Source organism: Eleginops maclovinus, chromosome 19, assembly GCF_036324505.1.
Source record: "Eleginops maclovinus isolate JMC-PN-2008 ecotype Puerto Natales chromosome 19, JC_Emac_rtc_rv5, whole genome shotgun sequence".
Lineage (NCBI taxonomy): Eukaryota > Metazoa > Chordata > Actinopteri > Perciformes > Eleginopidae > Eleginops > Eleginops maclovinus.
In genome coordinates this window covers 18,169,021-18,192,529 of record NC_086367.1, presented here as the reverse complement: position 1 = coordinate 18,192,529, position 23,509 = coordinate 18,169,021, and the positions used below count along the sequence as shown (strand labels likewise).

The following is a 23,509-nucleotide window of genomic DNA, read 5'->3' as shown; positions in this document are numbered from 1 at the left end:
TTATTATTCTTGAAACATATTTTTATTTAAACTTTTAAACTTCAGAAAAAGCAACAAATGACAAGGCAGGGCAAAGAAAAGGGAACGAAGAGAGGGGTATTAGGAGGAAAAAATAAGAAAAGGAAAGTAAGAGAGAAAGAAAGAAAGTAAGTAAGAAAGAGAAAGAAAGATGACCATGCCAATACAATAATCATCAGTATTTGAACACGTCTCAGCCTACTCAAGTCTCCTCTGCACAGAGGAAGTACATCAAAATAAAGATCTTCTGTCTACATATCAAAGTAGCGATTTCATTTCAAAATCAAAGTCTTGCATGGCTTGTCTCCCGGCCTGATGCTGCGTGTGTGAGTACCAGGACATAATCGGGTCCCACTGCCTTCAACAGTTCTTCTAAAACACTGTCTCCATGAGCGGGTCTCCTTGGGAGTGTGTGAGTGTGTGTGTCACCACAGCGAAGAGAACATCAGTCTCAGAGGTCTCCACATGAGATGTTTCTCATATTTTGTGATTGTCAGACCCCTTATTTTCTTCTGATGATATCCACCGTGCATCGAACACACAAACATACAGCTGATATCTTCTATCATAATTTACCCCCCTATCCCGAGCCACACAGTGGCACAGCAATACAAACCATCAAAATACAACAACAAATCTGAGCCGTTATATCTATAATGGCTTATCATTAGTTATTATTATAATAATATATTTCAATACACAGTCAGGCACATTTACAATGGCAATAGAGCATAAAGGGTAAACTTAAGGTCCTTAAAGCCTTACAGCATCCACTAGCTTTCTCCTTTCCAATAGCAAATAAAGTGTGTGTGTGTATATGTGTACAGTAAATGCCTCTTAAGGAGGTATATGGCAGTGAATTCGGAGCCATTGGGGACAAAAGCTGTCCCTTTCCTAATTAAAGAGTTATACTAGCGTGCACACACACACTGACCCTGGGAACCCCATCCCCATGGCAACAACGATGACGTATTAACAGCCCGAAACTGAGAGCTACACAGAGCATCACACGCTCCTAAAACACACCGCTGTATCATGATTTCTGAGCAAACACACGCTGCTAGCTACTACAGTAAGGGCAGTGTACACATGCAGCTGTCTCTGGGAGTGCAGCACAGTAAGTAACAGAGGTAAAGGGTTGTTTTATTTAAATTAAAAGGCTAAATGAAAACAATTCTGATTTTATTTCATTCTAATACACCCATCTCCGGGATCTCTGCCTCCAATTAAACACAATCATAATGTAAAAAGAATGTTGTTGCAAAAAGCCTGGAAAAATTAAGTAGCTTCAATAAAACAACAATCCCCTTATTTGCTGTAGTATGGTTGAGGTGAAATCGCATAGATTCATTTCATAAAACTTTTGCAAATAAAACCAAAACTATCGGCAGGCTAGATAATACTTAAGGTGTGAGAATAGTCATTATTTGGGGGATCTGTCCCTTTTAAAAGGCAGTGGTGTGTACAAAAAGTTTCATTAACAAACGCTTCATGACAAAGAGATGTTTAAGCAGAAAAAAAAATGTTGGCATAAATTTCAGAAACAGATCAAAGTATTTACCAGGTACTGTACATAATCAACAAGGAAGTGACAAAGACACAGTGGGATGTGCTGAATAATTGCATGAGACTGACACAAACAACTCAGATTTCGGATGCATATCTATTGCATTATTGCAAATGTTACAGGGGGAAATGTGTGGGCAACTCTACCAGAGAGTTTGATATGTTTGTCAATAGCATCATTTTATGTGCATATGCCTCACTGTGGCCTGACTGAAGTCAGACACTTTTTTTCTAGGGTTTAAAAATAATTGCAAAGGGAGTCCAGAGGTGGAGCGCTGATAGGGCTGCACTAATAATAGAGCAGCTCAGGCTGTGCAGTAAACTGAACTCCCTCTTGGAAAAGTTGGCCAGCCATTATGCACCGAGCATGACAGTGATGTCCTGCAGTAGCACAGGGCGGCCACAGAGAGGTGCTGTTACAATCAGCAATACTGTCACAAGATTCCTCCCTGAAGGGACTGGAGGTTTAACAACTTCCTTCAACAAGGAACATAGTGACATGCTGCACAGGCAGCAGGTTTCTGATGGCAGTGTCTGTCTGTGTGTGTCATTACTGAGCAGATGACTGCTCGTTTTCAGTTCCTATCACTATAATTGTAAGTTTCTGTGTCCATATTTAGCCAACTAGGACACTGTTTGTGTAACTCTAGGTCTCTGTCTGTCTACCTTCAGATGATTGTCTTTTGGCAGGATTGTCTGTAAAAAATTCACATTTACATTATAAGTATACAGAGAGTATTTGTCTTGATTACTTTAAGAGCTTATAGTACATTTCTCCCCACCATCTTTCGCTTTGTTCTCTCGGCCGGATCAAGGAGGCAGTGAAATAGTTCTCTGTATAAATACAGATGCGTTATTGCACCAGACACAGAACAGTACTGGTTTATGGTCGAAAACACACAAGAAAAACGATGAGTGCGCTCTGAGGAGGCTCCAGAGTCATTGAGAAACAGATGCGAAACCTGTTTCTCTCTGTCTTTCCGTCCATGCATCTTTTGATGCTCCATTCTGAAGGGACCTTCAATCACTTTTTCCAATTTGTTTTCCAGAATGAAATACCCAGGAATCCAGGGAAGAGTTTTATGCTGTCAGGTCTGAAATGACCAGTTTTTCCATTTTATTCCCAATCTCTCCTGAGACTTGAAGCTCCTCGGACTCATAATCATCATCAAAGGACCTGCAAACACAACACACATAGCAAAACTGGTTAATTTTAATTACAGCTAAATGGTCTAGAAAATCAAACTCATCTTCAAATTCCAGAATATGTATTTATATATACAGTGGGGAGAACAAGTATTTGATACACTGCCGATATTGCAGGTTTTCCCACCTACAAAGCATGTAGAGGTCTGTAATTTGTATCATAGGTACTCTTCAACTGTGAGAGAAGGAATCTAAATCCAGAAAAATCACATTGTCTGATTTTTAAATAATTAATTTGCATTTTATTGCATGACATAAGTATTTGATACATCAGAAAAACAGAACTTAATATTTGGTACAGAAACCTTTGTTTGCAATTACAGAGAGCAGACGTTTCCTGTAGTTCTTGACCAGGTTTGCACACACTGCAGCAGGGATGTCGGCCCACTCCTCCATACAGATCTTCTCCAGATCATTCAGGTTTCGGGGCTGTCGCTGGGCAATACGGACTTTCAGCTCCCTCCAAAGATTTTCTATTGGATTCAGGTCTGAAGACTGGCTAGGCCACTCCAGGACCTTGAGATGCTTCTTACGGAGCCACTCCTTAGTTGCCCTGGCTGTGTGTTTCGGGTCGTTGTCATGCTCGAAGACCCAGCCACGACCCATCTTCAATGCTCTTATTGAGGGAAGGAGGTTGTTGGCCAAGATCTCGCGATATATGGCCCCATCCAGCCTCCCCTCAATACGGTGCAGTCGTCCTGTCCCCTTTGCAGAAAAGCATCCCAAAGAATGATGTTTCCACCTCCATGCTTCACGGTTGGGATGCTGTTCTTGGGGTTGTACTCATCCTTGTTCTTCCTCCAAACACGGTGAGTGGAGTTTAGACAGAAAAGCTCTATTTTTGTCTCATCAGATCACATGACCTTCTCCCATTCCTCCTCTGGATCATCCAGATGGCCATTGGCAAACTTCAGACGGGCCAGGACATGCGCTGGCTTGAGCAGGGGACCTTGCGTGCGCTGCAGGATTGTAATCCATGACGGCGTAGTGTGTTACTAATGGTTTTCTTTGAGACTGTGGTCCCAGCTCTCTTCAGGTCATTGACCAGGTCCTGCTGTGTAGTTCTGGGCTGATCCCTCGCCTTCCTCATGATCATTGATGCCCCATGAGGTGAGATCTTGCATGGAGCCCCAGACCGAGGGAGATTGACCGTCATCTTGAACTTCTTCCATTTTCTAATAATTGCGCCAACAGTTTGCTTCACCAAGCTGCTTGCCTATTGTCCTGTAGCCCATCCCAGCCTTGTGCAGGTCTACAATTGTATCCCTCATGTCCTTACACAGCTCTCTGGTCTTGGCCATTGTGGAGAGGTTGGAGTCTGTTTGATTGAGTGTGTGGACAGGTATCTTCTATACAGGTAACGAGTTCAAACAGGTGCAGTTAATACAGGTAATGAGTGAAGAACAGGAGGGCTTCTTAAATGAAAACTAACAGGTCTGTGAGAGCTGGAATTCTTACTGGTTTGTAGGTGATCAAATACTTATGTCATGCAATAAAATGCTAATTAATTATTTAAAAATCATACAATGTGATTTTCTGGATTTTTGTTTTACATTCCTTCTCTCACAGTTGAAGTGTACCTATGATAAAAATTACAGACCTCTACATGCTTTGTAAATGGGAAAACCTGCAAAATCAGCAGTGTATCAAATACTTGTTCTCCCCACTGTATATTCCAAATATTGATTGTTTTCCAATAATTGGAGCTGCACATAGGCATGCACTTTAGTGTGTGTGTGTGTGTGTGTGTGTGTGTGTGTGTGTGTGTGTGTGTGTGTGTGTGTGTGTGTGTGTGTGTGTGTGTGTGTGTGTGTGCGTGCGTGCATGTGTGCGTGCATGTGTGCGTGTGTGTCGTACCCTTCGTGAAGCTGCTCATTTGCAGTTTCCTCTGCAACCAGGATCTCGTACTCCTCTGAGGCATATTTATCCCAATCCGATGGCTCTGGCCCTTCACTATCAATGTCCTGGAAAAACACAAACACAGCAACTATCAGTATTTTACAGGAAAGAGAGGAGTTCATCATTTATTTTATAAGATATGATAAGACACAAGAAATCACGAAAAAAAAAAAGAAATACATGAAACCCAGGAGTGTGGAGGATGTATCAAAATCCTGTAGCCCATTTGTCTAGTGATATTAATGGAGTGATATGGGCAGAAAATCAATCAAAGTAGTTTACTGTATTTAAATAAAATACATTTTGAATAGCTCCTGCAATACGACTGTATATGACACATAAAAGATGAAAATTCTCACCTTTTGCACAGCAAATGGGTCTCTTTGTTCGTGGTCCAGGTATTTCTCCAGGTTAAAGAAGGTGTCGAAGAATATGTGGGCCATGCGACAGCGCTTCAAGTCACCAAGGGTTATCTTACCTGGAGAAAACAGCATATACACAAACATGTGTGAAGTTTGGAAAGCAAGGGTGAAAAGCAAAATGCGACTTTCTTAAAAAATGACAACCCAATTACTAGATAGGGGGAAAAAAATCAAGAGTGAGTGTTGCCACTAACCTGAGCTCTCAGGTTTGACCAGGTCGAGCATCTGGCACAGCAAATCCTGGAAGGGGAGAGGTTCGATGCCCATCCTCTCCATCCTCTCACACTGTTCCTCATAGAAATACTCCAACTCAAACATGGACAGGACACCGTCGCCATCCACATCCATGCAGCGGTACCAGTACTCTACACTGGAGGGAGAAACAACAAACGCACAATGAATAACACACAACATACACAAACAAAAACAAATGGTGGAAATAAAGTGACATCTGGATGGGATTATAAATGTTTATCAGTCACACGCAGGGAGAAAAAATGCTCAAGATGCTGAATCAAGCAGGACCGCACGATTGTAAATCACCTGGTGGGATTTTTCTTGTCTTCTTCAGACATGAGGAACCAGACGAACTCAGCGTAGCTCATCCTGCCTTCCCTCTGCACAGCGTTACCCCTGGAAACAAGAGTGATACATTCAATACCGCCATCATGGTGAAGTAATCAGCTCCACTGTGTTTGTTCATGTCTGTGTTTCCACTTACCGAGTAACTGCCCCCGAAAACAATCTTTCAATGATTCTGTTTGACGACGCTGTCACAGGAGAGAATGGGAAAAGTAAGCAAACGTGATTTTGTTAAAAGAGTCAGAAACAAATGGAAACTGTTGTTGAACATAGTGCATACAGTTCAGTCATTTGCGCACGTACGGAGTAAGTGAATTTAAATTTGGCTAAGTTGTCATTTAACATAGTTAACGGTGTAATGCATTTCACATCACAGAGCGTTGAGTCTGAGACATACAGCTGTTGTTTTTACATTAGCTGGTCAGAGCTGAACAAGTGGAAAATAAGCAAGGGAATGTGCCGATCAAAGAACAGTCTGTTTCTGATTCTTCACTGGCCAAAATATTGTTGTTTTTAAATGTATATAGCCATAATTTATACAGCATCTTAATATCTATCTTGATTTTAAAGCTTGAATTCTTTCCTGATATACTTTTCATTTTTGTATACGTGTCTGGTCTGGATATACATAATTCAGGAGCTATTTGAGTTGTCCTTACCATGGTCATTGTATCTGGCCAGGTCTTTGGGGTCGATGTAGAGGTCATGGTCGGTGTCCAGCTCCCAGAACTTGCAGTAGATGACGTAGAAGTGTTCGTAGGAGAAGTAGTCGGTGATCTGGTTGATGTCGTCCTCCTCCTCCAGCAGGGCCAGGGTCTGCAGGAAGTTACTCCTGCGCAGCTCCATCATGGTCATACGACCCGTCCACGAACGGTTCACCACGTAGAATATCCGCTGGATCACCTGGGATAACAGAGTATCAAAAGGGGCAACGATTAGCAGGGAATTTAGAATAGCATCAAAAGACAAAATCAAAACCATGTATAGTTATTACAAAAGAGAGAGTGCAGAGGCTATGAAATGTGTTTCAGTTTTTGGCTAATGGGAGCCTCAAAATAGATCCAGAACGGAAGGTCTGACACTCTGACCCGGAGCTGTCAGGCTGGTCGGACTCTATGAAAATAGCTTGAAACTCACATGGGATCTTTCCAGGCCCTGTCATCCGGCATTTTTAAAAGTAGGCCTCATCTTTCCATGAGGAAGACCTATAAACAATTCAATCTACAACTGATATTCTTGTCATCATTCATAATAATAGTCAGAAAGGTCTTTGGCACGCCATGGAAACAAGCGGGGGCCCGTGGCCTCTGTCCTGAAACACAACACTAAGGCTTAGTAAAGAGCGGATTAGCACCCATTTCCTGGTACATGGACTGGCCCCCCCAGGGCTACTAATGTCTCATACAGTAGCCAGTCAGCAAGCCTAAACTGAAGGAAGTGTCTTAATATGGGCATGTGGAGGGTCGGGGCCTCTGCTGAAGCGGACCAGGGGAGGGGGGCATCAGTATTTCCATGACGTCTTCTGACACATCAGAGCACGGACTTCTCTGCATCTCTGCACTTCTACTCAGCAAAACCATTCTCCTCTAAAGCACGTGTTGCTGCCGTCCTGATCCCCCCCCCCCCCCCCACACACACACACACACACACACACAAACACAGTCTGCTGCTACGATTACTAGATGTGCAGAGAAGCAGTCGTGCTGACATGTTAGCAGCATTCAATTCTGAGATGTCACTGATAATTAACACTGATGGTTTTGACTATTTAAAGCGGTGGAAGTGGTGTAATGGTTTATCTTTTTTTTTGTTACGGTGTAATACATCATATTTTACATCCTCATCAAATATTTTGTATGAAACGTGTAAAATAGTTTATATAAAGTAGTAACTTAAGCTTTCGCACATGTCGAATGGATTAAAAGTTATATATTTTAAAACTGTGAAGGACAGAAGAAATTAATAATACATGAATAATTAAAAAGATACTGCTCCATAATCCATAATACCAATCACAGCAGACCGACACAACCTTGATCATAGTAGTCCTATTATTGGACCAAAAATACACTAAATTAATAAAATGAAACAAAAGTGTAGCTGATTTTTTTCATGCCACTTACCGTTGTAATGTAGCGGGAATGGAATTCAGGAGCATCTTTCAGAAATGTGAGCCCAGGATGCGTATCCACTATGTCCTAATCAGACAAACAGAAACAGGAAGAAAAAACTAAATTAAGACGACTTAATGTTAATACAGGAGCCAGCACATAGAGTGTAATGTTTGTCTTGCTTGTCAAATTTGTGGTTTATTTTATATGTATTTTATTGAGTATACCTATTTATTTGATCTTCATTTAATTTTTAGATATCCTTATAATATAATGCTGTTCAAATCTCAAAGTACAATCCTGTGTCTTTTCTATCACCCTCTTTATATCTGCAACATCACATGAATGTGGTTCTTTCATGTAAAGCGAGAAGAGCATTGATAGAATCTTCTTTGGCAAATATTTCAAACAACGCTTGATTGATGTTGATAAAACCTGTACCTGCATTAAAGGGATGAAGTCCTCCTGCTCCAGGTAGTTACAGCTGGGTTTGGCAAGCAACGAGATAAACCTTGATGCATCGTCGTGACAACTGTGCAACAACCTGCAGGAGAGGAGATGAGTTTTGGACAGTTAAAATAGACTGATAACACTTATGATGTCGTAAGACTTCATGGACTTGAGGTCTCACTTACTTCCTCCAGGTTGCAATGAAGGAGTGAACAGAGACAAAGCCCGTCCTCTCACCGCCTGCTGAGTAGAACATGGGGCCCTTCCAGTAAAGTGGACACCCGCATGCCTGAACAGAAAGACAATAAAACCACTACCTTACCCCGAAAAAACAATGGCATGTTGTTTAAACCCGAGAGTAAAGAGTGTGTCTGGGATTATGATCAATCCAATGTCTGTTGTTGAATTGCTGACCTTTGTGATCTTGCCCATCTCATAGATGTCCGCCTTCTCCTCCTCAAACTCAGTGAAGGCCGCCTCAATGGTAGCGATGGCTGAGTCGTGGCTGGTGGCCGGGCCCATGGCAGGGAGCCCACGGGGGTAGTAGAACCTGGGAATGTTGATTGCAGGGGGAGGGGGGGTGACTATCACCGGAGCCGGTGGAGGGCTGGGTGAGCGCGGAGTGGGGGTTGGTGATGTCGGGGCCAGGGCCGGAGCTGGTGGAGGTGTGCCTGGTTTCTTCTCCGGTTTGGCCTGGACCTGAAAAGAGAGAAGGGAGATCATGTCTGGGAAATGACAAGCAGGGTTGGGAGTGATGATCTGGAGTGGAAACTCTTCCCTTCATATTTGCAACTCTTCTAATCTGGAATCAGTTACAATTTGAATAAGAATGATGTTTATTTGAATCTTTTTTTAATATCATTTGTGAAAATTTGTGAAAAAACTAATGCAACATCTTACATAGACAGCATGCTGATGACTGAAACACCTACAGGTTAAGTACAGAGTGATTGATGTGGCTTATTGTTCCAACATCAGAGCTGCACTCCAACATTGCATTTAAGCATGGATATATCGAGAGCGACATGCTGCATGAGTTTGACTTGATCCAAACATTTAAATTGCCCCAGTTTTTTAGATAGCAATATTCCTTTTGTTTATCACACAACTTCACTTTACGAGGATCAAGGATCCACGCAAGGGATGTGGTGGAAAATCCCAGTGAGTCATAAAAAAAAGTACACACAACAAGAGACTTGTTTTATAGTCAGCGCTTTTTAAATTGATGTCATAAAAGCTCCAGATGGCCCAAGACTGTTCCAGTTTAGGGTTTAACCTAATATATTCTAATCTCTTAAACCTTAATAAATTAAAAGGTTACATAAACACTTTTAAGATCTGCTTTGTTTGTGATGATTGGATTTGGCCCTTTGAAGTCTACAATTCTAAACACTAAATGAACTACAAAAAGTAGAAGAATAAAGCATGCCTGTAAAATGGTACATTTTGTCTTTGGAAGAACTATTTGTAAATATCTCCAAAATATCAAATTGAGGAAAATGGCTTCAGTGAGTTCCTGCCAGCCATCTTTATTTGAAACCTAACACAAGACTCACTTCATGAAACAAAATATGGACCCATACATTGTGGATGGTCCTCACAAAGAATAATTTGAAGACCAAGAGATTTCATGACGATAAAGAGATATCAAATGCAAGACTACAACTGCTGCTGTTCAAAGATGAGGACGTAAAAAAGGTACAGCTTATAAAAAGTGAAATGGAAACACCTGTGAGCAGAATTTAATAGCACTGCTTCAATCAGAACCACTCAACACCAGTGTGTTGGAGCAGGAGCTGCCTGGTATGTCTCTTCCTGAGGACTGCCACACTGTGTGTGTGAGAGTGTGTGTCTGTGTGTGTGTGTGTGCAGGACAGCTGTATTGGTCCTCCCCCTCCCACTGGTCTGCAAAGAGTTCATTCTATCACTCTATTCCTGCACCTCCTGCCCTAATAATAACCCGCTGGTATCTGCCTCAGAATAGTCTGTCGTCCCTGGCATGTCATTCTGTTTGTTTGAAAGCAACAAGAAGAATCTAGTGTAAGCTTTTCAGTGTATAACATACAAAAAAGTGTATGTGAAAGAGAGAAACAAAGAAAAAAAGCGAGATATAAATTAAAAGATTAGTAGAAGGATTTGAGGATATATTTGTGCAACTTCACATTTCTCATGAGTTTGCATTTTGGGTGCACGTCCACCGCTGCAACCCTTCCATCCTGCTCGTTGCACCGACTGACCTGTTGCTGCTGGAAGGACTTTAGTCTCTTCTTGAAGCGAGATGGGAGGACAAAGTCACACCCCTTGGCCAGAAAGGCTAGCTCCCCTCTCAGATCAGGGTCTCCACGTAACGACGCCTCCTTGATCATCATGGTGGGGGACGAGACGCGTAACCCCCCACCAGGCACGGCCACCGGTGCAGCTACTGACACGGCGACTACAAACGGACCAGCTAAAAGAACCGTTGAGTAGAAATCAAAAGGGACTTTTGTAAACAAGTCCACTTAATAGCTCAGATATCCACTAACCAAAAAAAGAAAAAAGGACAAACACTTCAGGACAGCATGTGTGTGATTTCAAAAATGCTCTTCTACAAATCACTCACAAAATGTTTCTCCTCCAGGATCCACTCGCATGTACAGGCTCCCAAAGCTGTGTCCTATAACGTAGTAATCCAGCAGTGTATCTGTGCAAAGAGATGTTCCTTAAGACTCCTGTGCTGCTGTGTAGGCCGGGAGGCAGGATCATGGTATTCGGCTGTTTTATGACCAAAACTCAGCCCCAAACAGAAGCTTCTCTCTGGGGTAGAAAACCTGTGATGTCCCCCTGTCAGCTCAGGATGTATGTATTTGGTGTAGCCTCACTGGTGCCTGCCGTTCCAAGCTGAGCTCTGACAGACTGCACTGAGAAACATGAGCCATGCCGGGGTCTGGCAACACACACACACAGTGCACCGGCTGTCCTGAGCACTAGGGAGGGGGTGGGCTGGGGGGGTCAGCCATGTTGCATATCTGTGTGTAGTGTTTTGCAGGATCTGAGCCCTCCTCGGACTCTGCCTTTACTAAAGTTAGCCAGTGGGAAGTTACAACTCAAAGTGAGGGATCCCAATCATTTTACTGCCGACAGGAAGCTTTTTCAGCACGAGTGGGTTGGATAAGCAAGCTGAATTATTTTCATAGAGGTAATTTAGGATGGAGTGATGTATCAGCGGGCAAAGCACCTGTTGTTATATCTGTTGACATACAGTAATGCTTGAGGGCTTGCTTAGAAACTTAGAGCCGCATTCCCTTTTGCTAGGACATTATAATCTTTAGAAATCTAGCGTATATGGAGAGTCACTCTCGATGAGAGCGGATAAAACAATAATTATTGTTACTCATCTTTAAATAATTAAGTTAGCTATGAGTTGATGCTCATCCAAACCTGTAATCACTAAGCAATTATTTTCTATTTATTTTTATTTCACAGTAATCTTCTTGATTCATTATTTAATTGTTGGTCTTTAAAATGTCTGAAGTAGGTAGAGGATCTAATATAAGTAACTCATTAAACACCTCTTCATTTTAACTCTCTTGAAAGACTTCAGTTTTAGATTCCTTTCCTCATGCTTTTGGTACGTAGTTGCTAATTAAAAGTCCAGTAGTTGATAACACATATAGCAAGGATTGGTGTAATAGCATTCAGTATATGATACTAGACTAAAAGTTAATAAAAGTAGGTATACATTGTTCAGTTAAAACAGTACTAATACAACATCATCCTTCTGCCAGGAAGCTCAGAGTCTGCCCTTTCACGCAGCTCTGCTGCCAGATCACACCAGTACCTTTCAGTGCCAAGAAACACCAACCTGAAGCCTGAGAGCGCCTCAGCACAGGCATGACCCATTTTAAACCTGTCCACCTAAAGTCCCTCTTAAGACTAAGACAATACACCAAATGTCAAATGCTTTCCAGTCCACTGCTTACTCAGTGAGGTCACTTTCTCAGCATCTGTTGTTTCAGTAAACACAGATTCTTCTAGGGTTGTGTTTCACAGCATCACAGATGGAGAGTCAAAAGTGCCCTCTAGTGCTGTAATGCTCTTTATATGTAAAGAAACACAAACAGAAGGATATCTGTAAGTAGAAATATATCACTGCTCATGGATAAAAACATTTGACTAAGCAGATTGTTCACACTTTCTGAGGTCATGAGGTCGACTAAGAACTTGAAAAATTCTTCAAAAACTTAAAGGACTTGCTTTTGCAACAACAGTTGAATATTTTCTTGTGATTTTCTTTCTGTTACTATGTTTCTGTTCTTGTTTTCGTACTATATTTAGATGTTGTTTAATCCATGGGAGTCCTTGTTGTGCTGCCCTTGTGACCCATATTCCAGTATGTGTTTCATCCCTTTGTAAGCTATTAACGTCTCTGCATCACTGTCAACATGTTGGGTTAATAGCAAATGAGCAACAGCCCTTCTCACACTTCATAATTAGGGTTTATCCATGTGTGCGTCTGACTTTCCAGAGAAATAAGTGAGTCACCTTGGGTTTTTAGGGTAACTCCTCTCAGCTCCCTGTACACCCTACTGAATTCTTTGGAACAACTGGACTCTGTACTGAAGCCAAGGTCACATACCGATCCCACACACTCACACACACACAATGTCTTCTTTCTGGCTACTTCTCACCTCTGTGCTGCTGGAAGAAACATTATACAATCACTATCTCGTGTCTATCAACAACATCTAAGGAGCGCCATCTCACTAGGCTTTCAGGTCATGTTGAATCTGTCACCCCTTCCTTCCTTTCCCTCTCACTTTCTCCCTTTCTCTGCTGCTTAGTCTGATCAAAAGTTCCCACCACTTCATCTGCACAACCTCATCAACCGTAGCGATGCACTTGTGGGCATGAATCTCTTTATAAAGAGATAGTTGTGTGCATGTAAGTGTATGTGTGTGTGTGCATGTGTGTGCAAGTGTAAAGGGAGCCAGGACAGATGCCATAGGGCAGCTGTGTGCTCTTTTCCTCTCTGACTGACAGTTGGTGTAACTCTGTCTCTCAAGAAAAAGTCTCCGCTTGGTCCTAAAACCAGCCTCTGATTTCATCTTAAGTGTTAAACTTTACAAACATTTTTTAACACATGTCACTTTCGCTGGCACAACAACTAAATAATAACACACATGAATTACTTAGACCCAGGACTGTTAGGATGGTATGAAGGCAATCACACTAAAAGATTCTTAGAAGTTTCACTACAGTTTGTTGGGCAGTGGCTGCAGTCTGCTTAGGTCACATGAACGCAACTGTTGGGACAAACTGTTCCAAACGGGAGGGACACATAAGGTCAGCAGTGATGTGTGGGTGAGTCCTGTGTCCACCCAAATGCGCTACCAATACCATTACAGAAAGACTGACATAATTAGTGAGTAGCTGGTGAACATAGGGAGGATTTAGCAGCTTCAGAGACAGTTATTTCCACCAGGAGTTGGAGGAGACCAAAACAAAGCTAAAAGAAGAGTGAACATTGCACTCAAATTGATGTGACACAAAAATACCCTTGATTATAATAGTGTTATAGACAATTTAGGGTTCAAAACCGATGAATACATTTAAAGAAAAGTTCAATTGAAATGTGTAGCACTTCCACTGAGTGACGTAGTGTTTGAAGAGATTAATCATAAAGCATAAAGGACATAAACACAAGTCCTGCTCAGTAAGAGCTACATCAAAATTGCTGTCTCCTGATATTGGTAAATCATCTTCGATAATGATTTGTTTCAAAATTCAAAAAGCTCTATTGTATATCATATTATATACAAGTCCAGCAGTGACTCAAGTAATAGGGGCTTGGACTGGGAATTGTAGGGTCGCCGGTTCAAGTCCCCGAACAGACTTGAAATATGGAAAGTGGACTGCTACTTTGGTCCCAGTTCACCTCCTGGGCCCTGCTGTGGTGCCCTTGAGCAAGGCACCGGACACCTCTAATCCCCCCTTCCCCATTGCTCCCCGGGCGCTGCACAATAGCTGCCCACTGCTCCTAGCACTAGGATGGGTTAAATGCAGAGGACAAATGTCACTGTGTGTGCTCTGCTGTGTGCATGTGTGTGACCAATAAAGAGGGTTTCATCCTCCGATTCTAATTTCTAATTCTAATATTAAATCTTTCTTGAGTTTACAGCAAGAAAATATACAGAAACAGCATGTGATTTTGATTCCACACCAATATATAAAAATGCATGTATTCCTTTAGGATGCTTGGTTAGCAAGAGGAGAGAGAGCCAGGCAGAGACGGTAAGGGGAGTGTGGAAGAGAGGGCAGAAAAGGCTGATGGAAGTTGAATGGGGTGTTAGGGTGTGTAAGCAACAGGTGTGTACGTGTGTGTGTGTTGAGTGTTATGTCTACGTGTGCTTTCCTCTGCCCACCACACAGACCTAATCCAACCCCAGTGCTACAGGAACAGGTGAGTCAGCAGCCTTCACGGCATTGATCAAATACAGGCGTGATAGTCAGAGCGGAGGGACCGAAGCAAAGGATCGGTTGTCACACGGCAACAGTTAAATACCCACTGACGGGCACACACGTCCCCCTAAAGGGTTTTAATAAGGACACAAGCATTGATCACTTATGTGAACCTGTGGGAGTTCAAGTATTCGCTGAACTGGATCCGCGTCTTCCATTCTTTTGAGGCAAGTTGAATAGTGAGAACATAACAACTTCCTAAACACCTACACACCTACACACACCTACACACACACACACACACACACACACACACACACACACACACACACACACACACACACACACACACACACACACACACACACACACACACACCTGCTCAGTGAAATTGGCTGTCTGCTGTGTGTAAATATAGCAACCGATTTCATGCGTATTTCTGCTTCAGGCACCAGGCAGACTTCACACTCATATCTGCGCACGTGACAACCCACACAGACACACACATTGGGTCTGGAAAGACACTTGTAACGATATGTAGTAGAGTTTGCTGATAACTTAGTAAAGTTATAATCAGGAATTTAATTCGACTGCTTAATTTCTTTAACCCTTTTACTTGCACATTTTCTTTGATGTGAAGTTATTAGATATACTTAAATGTGATTTATAATTACTTAAAAAAATGTTTCAGCTAAATGCTTAAAGTTTAAATATGTTGTTTAACACATGAATTATTTGCATTACTAGCAAACTATACAAACTGACCACCGGGGGCAAATAAAGTTCAAACTTGAACCTGATATCACTGATACAGGCAGATCCCCCTCCTCACTTCTGTGATTACACACACACACACACACACACACACACACACACACACACACACACACACACACACACACACACACACACACACACACACACACACACACACACACACACACACACACACACACACACACACACACACACACACACACACACACACACACACACACACACACACATTCACTTTAGGCAAGGCCTGCCAAATGCCATCTCCATGGCAATAACCCCTTCCCTGGATTGAGTGGCGGGTGGAATGCTCCCAGGGTTACCGTGCCAACAGCAGGAAACGCGGTTCACATCGCAGCTCCATTCTTTATTCCAAGTCTCACTTCCTCTCAAGAAGGATGTGCACACACACACACACACACACACACACGGGTTTCCTTGGGAACCTCCTCTCTAAAACTGCGGAGAATGAACCGGGTTTCAAGTGCTGCCTCCGAGATAGATGAAGTGAATCAGTCCCTGTCACGGTCTACCTCACATCCGAATCAGAGGAGGATAACATGGGAACCGTGAGAGACACAGCTGCTGTAGCTGTCTGAGCGGAGGCAGAGTCTGTCCTGTAATAAAAGTGTCACAAGCTCAAGTAGCAGAGCAGCAAAAAGTCCAGTATTGAAAATACTAAAAATGTCACAAAATATCTGGGGATGGAATATAAGTGCTTTCACACCTGTAGTTTAGGTCACTGGGTCCAGACCAAGGGAAAATGTTGTTAAATTTTAGTTCTGGTCTGGTTCCTGTTCCCACTGACTTTTATGCAAACAAACCAAGATGAGAAAACATAAACAAAATGTCAGGTGACTTATTAATTTGACGATTGGCATCCTGTATCATGACCTACGAGAGGAAATCCTGCTAGCATGTCCGACAATAACACCATCTGCACATCTGAACTATTTAATAATACATTATGTCTCGTTATTTCCAGATAAAACTGTGCTATGTATAAAGAATAGTTTTGTCGGGAGTTATGTGCAAGACTATTTTTACTTATTGAATTACTACAGTTCTGCTCAAGTGTAAGAAATAGTAAGACATGCAGAAAACAAAAACTATGATTTGTAGTTTTGAAACTTTTTTGTTTTTTGTTAGGATCAAAAACAATACATTGTGATTTTAAGTACTGCAAAAAAAAGTTATATTTGTATGTTAATTGCTATCCTGTTCTTTTTGCATATTAGGCAACATACAGGCCAACTAAAATATATCTCTGGCAACCTGATATCGGCTGAAAATATCATCCTGCAAGGCTCTAACCCATATGCATTCTCCCAGTATGTCATCCTGAACAACTGCAACTCATTAAAGACATGAAACATGAATTTTAAGCCGATATCACTTCCTCAACAAGTATCATGTTATAAAAAGATTCATATACTAGACGGCCTATTTAAAATACTACATCATCTGAAAAAAATGCCCAGGGAGAAACACCCCCCCTCCCCTTGTAAAAAACAGCCTGTCAACAGGTAATATTTAATAACAACAAACTCCAGGCCTTCCTTGGTCAGTATGGCTTTTCATATTTATACACATAGCTACCAGGGCAGGTTTTGCATTACCTTACCATGGCTATCTTAAGATTTGGAGCAAGTGAGCTAATCCTACATCAGCAATAGGGATGAGCCTCAGCCTGGAGCCTGCAGTGAGAGAGCTGTCACCACAATGCACTAAGAGACTTCACACAGCCAATGGCAGAGCCGATCAGCTCCACTTTCCCTATATTTTTCAGATAGAAGAGTAAAGATAGATGGGGATGTTCGGAGGGAGAAATGTGTCATCATGTAGATGCAGTCACTGCACACGGCACTGCACATATTGCAGAAAGTTTGCAGAATTTACAGCAAATCTTAGTAGGAGAGAGTCAGATTGCACATAAGAAACATAAGAGCCACACCTGATTACTGAAATGTGTGTTAGATAAGTGGGTTTGCCCCAAACAAACCACTATTACATAATGTTGCTATGCACCTTGGGCAATATTATCCAAGTAAAATAAATAATTCAGGAATACAAAGAAGACAATAGCCTATGGAAACTATTGACTCACGATAGTAATGCACCACCCTTTCCTCCCAACAGTCTCATAGTCATTATGAATTAAAATTGCAGATTGGGGAAACATTTCAACACAATACACCCTAAAACTGAAGAATCCTCCCAGCTAATAGCATTGCGAATAACATAAAACATTGAACAAAAATGTGAAGACCTTCCTGGGAATAAAAGTGATTCTGATTTAGATCCGGACACACTAGTGTTAGTTCACAGATTATCCTGTAGATGGAGCCATATCCTCTTCATATCCAAAATCAGAGTTGAGGTTGGCCTGCAAGCCCCACACTGTGTTCTCTGAAACAGTAGAGGCTGAGGATCGCTAGAGGGTAGCAGCTTTCTGCTTTTTACCATCTCGAATGTATCCAACACTTTAGCCTAACAGGTGAGCTCGGACCTGACGGAAGAGGCTGCGTGCTGTTGCCTTATTTTCTCAGCTCCCTTATCTCTTCTTGAAACAATCCTGAATTCTTTGCTGACAGAGTGAAAGGTCTAATTGGCTGTTAACAACAACCATTGCTCAAAATATCATTCTTATAAAAACAACTACAATCTACCAGAGGTGCAATTTCTCTCCCACACACTCCCGCCCCATAATGACATCACTATGTTACACTAACGCTTCTATTGGCTAGGACTCGGACATATTGTACGTGATTGGCTAAGGGCTGGGACTTCTCAAAGCGGTTGAACAATCACAACAGAGCCAGCCAGCTGACCAATAAGAGCAGACTGGGCTCTGGTTTCAGACAGAGGGTGAAAAGAGGTTATGAAAATAATGAGCTTTTTGAACATTAGCGCCTGAAACATGTCACAGGAGGCACAAAATACAAATATGGACCTCAAATGAGCATAAAAACAACCGTTTAAACTATAGGACAAAGGCTGAAGTGCACTTCTCTCTTCTTGATTAGCCGGTGATAGCATTTAAGCACAGTGTTTTTGAGAAAACCCTTGGCCCCGTTTGGGTGGAGCTAGGTGAAGGGTGAGTTTAAAAAGGGAGGCTGTAGGGAGATGGGTTGGGGGGGTGCGGTTGACACCCAAGCTTCTAACGAGTCATGATGTCCTGGAACATTTTGCATGGAATCAAACACGTAAACACGCTGTCTCCAACACAGAAAGAAGTTCACACAATCCGCCACACCCACATCAACACAGTCAGAGTTCTGAAATAAAACAGTCTCCATTCGATCTCCCCTGGTGCCGTGATTCTGTGGGGGAGCCCCTCAATCAGCCTGTCCGATCGCACAACTGATATTCTGGGTAAGGGGAGTCCCATCAACTACTCATAAACATGTTGTGGTGGTTTCCATGGTGACAGAGCGGGAGGCCCAAACACTTACGCAGCAAAGCCTCCCTCTGAGCTTAAAACATTTCAGATGAAAAAGTGACTTGCAAATGTATGTGTGTGTGTGTGTGTGTGTGTGTGTGTGTGTGTGTGTGTGTGTGTGTGTGTGTGTGTGTGTGTGTGTGTGTGTGTGTGTGTGTGTGTGTGTGTGTGTGTGTGCACTTACAAGCTTTTGCACAACTCAAACAAACTACACTGAGTGCACTAGCTGTTGGATGCTATCCCAGCAGGCACTGGGAGTGGTGAATGATGATGTCACTTTCTTGTGTGTGTGTGTGTGTGTGTGTGTGTGTGTGTGTGTGTGTGTGTGTGTGTGTGTGTGTGTGTGTGTGTGTGTGTGTGTGTGTGTGTGTGTGTGTGTGTGCAAAATTATCCCTGCCAAATGTAAAGTTAACTCCTAATTGTCAGGGTGTGTTTAGTGTGTATGGAAGAATATTTCATTGTTCAGGTTAAACTTGGATGGTATGCACCACGTTGGAAAACACAAGCGCTTGTTGGGGAGTGCATTGAGTGTGTGTGTGTGTGCGTGTGTGTGCGTGTGTGTGTGTGTGTGTGTGTGTGTGTGTGTGTGTGTGTGTGTGTGTGTGTGTGTGTGTGTGTGTGTGTGTGTGTGTGTAAATGGACGCTTTCATCTGTGTGCTTGTGCGCCTAGCTTGAAACGGGCGTCTTTCCCCGCTTGGCCGAGATTCCCACTGTGACCTTATTTCCTGTGAAGCAGCCGAGGAATGATGTCATACTCTGTCGACCCAAAGTCAACAACTGTACGCTCCGGGCCCCCCCACTCTCCACTGGCTAACACCATCACCCTCCCCCAGCACCATGAGCCTCTTTCTCATCTCAGCTATTTTTCTTTGCTTGTTCCTCTTCTTCTATGACTATCTTTGTATTCCTCTTTTCTCTGAGCGAACTCCTTAGACAAAAACATGTCCCTGTCCCGCTGTCTCACACAGACCGTTTCATTCAATCCTCTTTCCTTTCTATGTCCATGGGTTCCTCTACCGCTAATCCTATGCATCTTTCGAGGCTCCTTTCTTAAATTGGCTTAGAATATGTGCTGCAAAATTCACTCATCTCTTCCTTAACAACCAGCTGGGATATGCCAACTTGCCCTTTCGTGGCATTTATCTCCTGGACACGTTAATGAAGGCAGTGACTCACGGCGAATACAGTTGCACTGTTATTTTCAGAGGAGAAAATAACAGAACTCTATGACTATGAAGCACAGGTTTCTTGACAGACTAATTCTACTATCATTAAGTGAATCATAAATCATTCACTGACCAGGCAGATTACACAGGTACAGACTGTACTTCAATTGGCCTGGATTTTGGGTTGGCTGTCATTTTCTTACCTTAGGGGTGTGTGATTTTGCACATGAAAGTTTCGATGGGCCTCAACAGGGCCTGACAAAAGTTACAGTCTTCTAGGAGACCGTATATGTCACTTCATTTTCTGACCCAAAAATGTAAAGATACTCACAATATATGTATTCTACAAATGGAATTTAATCCGCTAAAAGGAACCCCTCAATTTGGCAAAAGACATTTTAGCAGTTACGGTTTAAAACAGAGGATGAAGACCCAATGATTGCCCTGACTCAAGTATGGACAATGTAGGAGGTGAAGTAACACAACTATTTTAGCAATTTCTTGGGGGGAATATCCAGCACACTCTATCGAGAGCTGTAATAGAGCAGCAATTTTATTACCTAGCAACACGTCCACAGCAAATAAACTGAAATCAGCAGTGGGTGAATTAAGCCATCAGAATGACAGGTCTGGATAGAGCCAGCAGAGTACATGTGAGTGTGTGAGTGTGTAAATCAAGTCACCATTGGCAGTGGACATAGCAACACTGAGACAAAAACATACAGGTCAGATTTAAGTGCAGGGAAGCGTGATCTTAAATGTCTCTTCCTGTCTTTGCCAAAAAAAGAGAGAGGGGAAGAGAAAACAGACCAACTGCCACTGGAAGGCCACACTGACCTCAAGTACCACTAAAGGATTTAGCCAGCTCAACTCTCAGCATCACTGCTGCCACATCTCCCCACTCTGAGTTTGACTGTTGCGGCCTTGCCTTTGATTTATATCACCTCGCTTCCTTGTCTCCATGGATATTAATGGGTCTGCTATGACAGGTGCAGAAAGCCCTGTATTAGTCTGTCAACAGCAGAATCAACAATAAACACACTTGTGCACAAATGCACGCACACAGATGAGGATGCTGCCTGAGGCCAGTGTCATCCGAGGGGGCTTAGCAGAGCTTCCCATCAAAGCCACGGCAATGCCAAGGGAAACACAGCGACAAATCTCCAAGGTGGAGTGTGTAAGTAGTTGTGCATGAGGGTCCAAGGGCATTTTCTCACTTGTGTGTGAGGTGGCCTCGTCTAGTTTATAGTTTGACTGACAGTTTGATGTGAAACTAAGGCTGGGGGCGGGGTTGGCACTGGGGAATATTAGCATAATTCCCAGAGTGCCAGCTTTGGTATTGGGTGTCAGAGAGCTATTCCGAAACTCAGCTGTGACCCACAGTAGCACTGGGTCAACTTACCCTCAGGCCAACAAACAGACACATGCACATGCTTGGTCAAGCACACATGCATTCAAATGGGATTCATGTGAGTACACCTGTACACGTTTACATGCACTCGCATCTATGAACACCCAGACATGTAATAAAACCTGGATGCATACTTTGCACACACACACACACACACACACACACACACACACACACACACACACACACACACACACACACACACACACACACACACACACACACACACACACACACACACACACACACACACACACACACACACACACACACACACACACACACAGGTCCATTTACACTGTGGCGACAGTGAGTCTGTTAGCGGGATGCCATAGTACAGAGGGGTGGACAGATTTAGGTCTTCCTCACACCTACCACTGCCAGGGGTACAGGGGGACGGAGGGGTAACGATACCATTAACACTCAGTGTGCCAACAGATGCCCCCCCCCCACACAACCCTACCACCGCCCTCCTCCCCTCTGCTGCTGTGCTCCAATCAGCACCACTTATTGCGTTGCTCTGCCCTGCTCACAGCAACAACTGTTATTCAACGCTCCCAAAATAACACAGCGTCCAATCATAGGGAGGGAAGAGGAGTTGTGGTCAATGTAGCCCCAACACAGGTGAAAGAAGGACACCCGGAGGAAAAACAAAAGGGGCGCTGACTCAAGAAGACAGGAACACATAGACATAAAGATGCAAGAATGGCTTCTCTTGAAATGTGGTGTCAGAGGAGCAAGAAACAGAGAGGAATGAGAGCTCAGACAAAGGACGATAGAAATGAAATCGTGTGATATTTGTTGGGTTGCTTGCTGTTCTGTTCCGGCTGTGGCAGCTACCATGGTAACCTCATAAATAGGTGCCCTACATATCGGCAGGGCTTAAGGTTACATCGCTCAGTAAATAAACACACACACAGCGGCGGGATACTGGAGTGGACATGAAGGGAGAACAAAAAAAATAAGCAAATTAGCAAAGGAGAAAAATCAGAGGAGCGAGGCAGTAATGATTACATGCTCTGTGCCTGTGCTAATGTGTTTTGTCTGTCACAGATAATTACCTAAATCCACAATGTGTTGTTTAACACCCACATCAGAAACAAGCTGAGGTAACCCCCCTTTCTAAGTTTATTCCCGTCAGTGTACACACACACATACTCCAATTGCCTAACCCTCTCTCACTCTTTAGCACAACCCTAAATTACCTTAAAATATTCTCCAGGGTGGAAAGGAGAGTCCACACACACACACACACACACACACACACACACACACACACACACACACACACACACACACACACACACACACACACACACACACACACACACACACACACACACACACACACACACACACACACACACACACACACACACACACACACACACACACACACACACACACACACACACACACACACAAATGCCTGCACGCAAGCACTCACATTTACACATTCACAGCTCAAAGCACAAGTTAGAAACCAGGCAAAGTCAACAAAGAGCCACTCCTTACACAATGAGCTGATCTGTTCCATGATTCAGAGCGGCGGCCTTTTTATTAAATCCCAGATCGGAAAACTATCAGTGTTTTCATCGCAGCTATTGAATACTGTTCATCACGGCACATCAATTATAGTGGCATCAACCCCGTTGTGTCAAAGCGATAAAATCCTCGAATGGGTGTTACGTGTCAAATGTATTGGACGTAATCAAAGCTTTCATTTCTATTCTCAATTTAATGATGTTTAAACCCTCTTTCTATGCCCAGCACTCACTCTCAGATCTGCCTCTCTATGTGCTTCTTGCACCATGGCAACAGAAACATTTAAAGACATATTTAGATCATGCTGCTGTGAATGGTGATCCTAACTCATGATTTATGTCATCAGCTCACTCAACTTATACAGTATATTAAACATACTTGAACATTGTTATGAATCAAAGCTGCTGAGCATGCAAATATTCTGCAAAATCAATGAAATGGCTTTGCAGACATCCACTCTGAGACAATTTGTGTGG

General features: G+C 42.8%; 1 protein-coding gene across 2 annotated transcripts in view; it reads right to left on the bottom strand.

Annotated features, from left to right (window-relative positions):
- Window positions 1-23,509, bottom strand: part of ppp2r3a (protein phosphatase 2, regulatory subunit B'', alpha) — a 55,377-nt gene continuing 31,868 nt past the window's right edge. Inside the window, exons 1-12 of one of the 2 annotated variants that reach the window (XM_063909172.1) lie at window positions 10,492-11,158; window positions 8,669-8,953; window positions 8,440-8,543; window positions 8,246-8,348; window positions 7,817-7,891; window positions 6,353-6,596; window positions 5,833-5,881; window positions 5,655-5,744; window positions 5,306-5,481; window positions 5,049-5,167; window positions 4,648-4,754; window positions 1-2,761 (exon numbers count right to left, since the gene is read on the bottom strand). In XM_063909172.1, coding sequence (XP_063765242.1) covers window positions 2,665-2,761; window positions 4,648-4,754; window positions 5,049-5,167; window positions 5,306-5,481; window positions 5,655-5,744; window positions 5,833-5,881; window positions 6,353-6,596; window positions 7,817-7,891; window positions 8,246-8,348; window positions 8,440-8,543; window positions 8,669-8,953; window positions 10,492-10,623 — 1,581 coding nt within the window. In that variant the 5' untranslated portion in view covers window positions 10,624-11,158 and the 3' untranslated portion in view covers window positions 1-2,664. Of the gene's footprint in view, window positions 2,762-4,647; window positions 4,755-5,048; window positions 5,168-5,305; window positions 5,482-5,654; window positions 5,745-5,832; window positions 5,882-6,352; window positions 6,597-7,816; window positions 7,892-8,245; window positions 8,349-8,439; window positions 8,544-8,668; window positions 8,954-10,491; window positions 11,159-23,509 lie in introns of those variants that run through there. The other variant, XM_063909171.1, reaches the window with a different exon arrangement.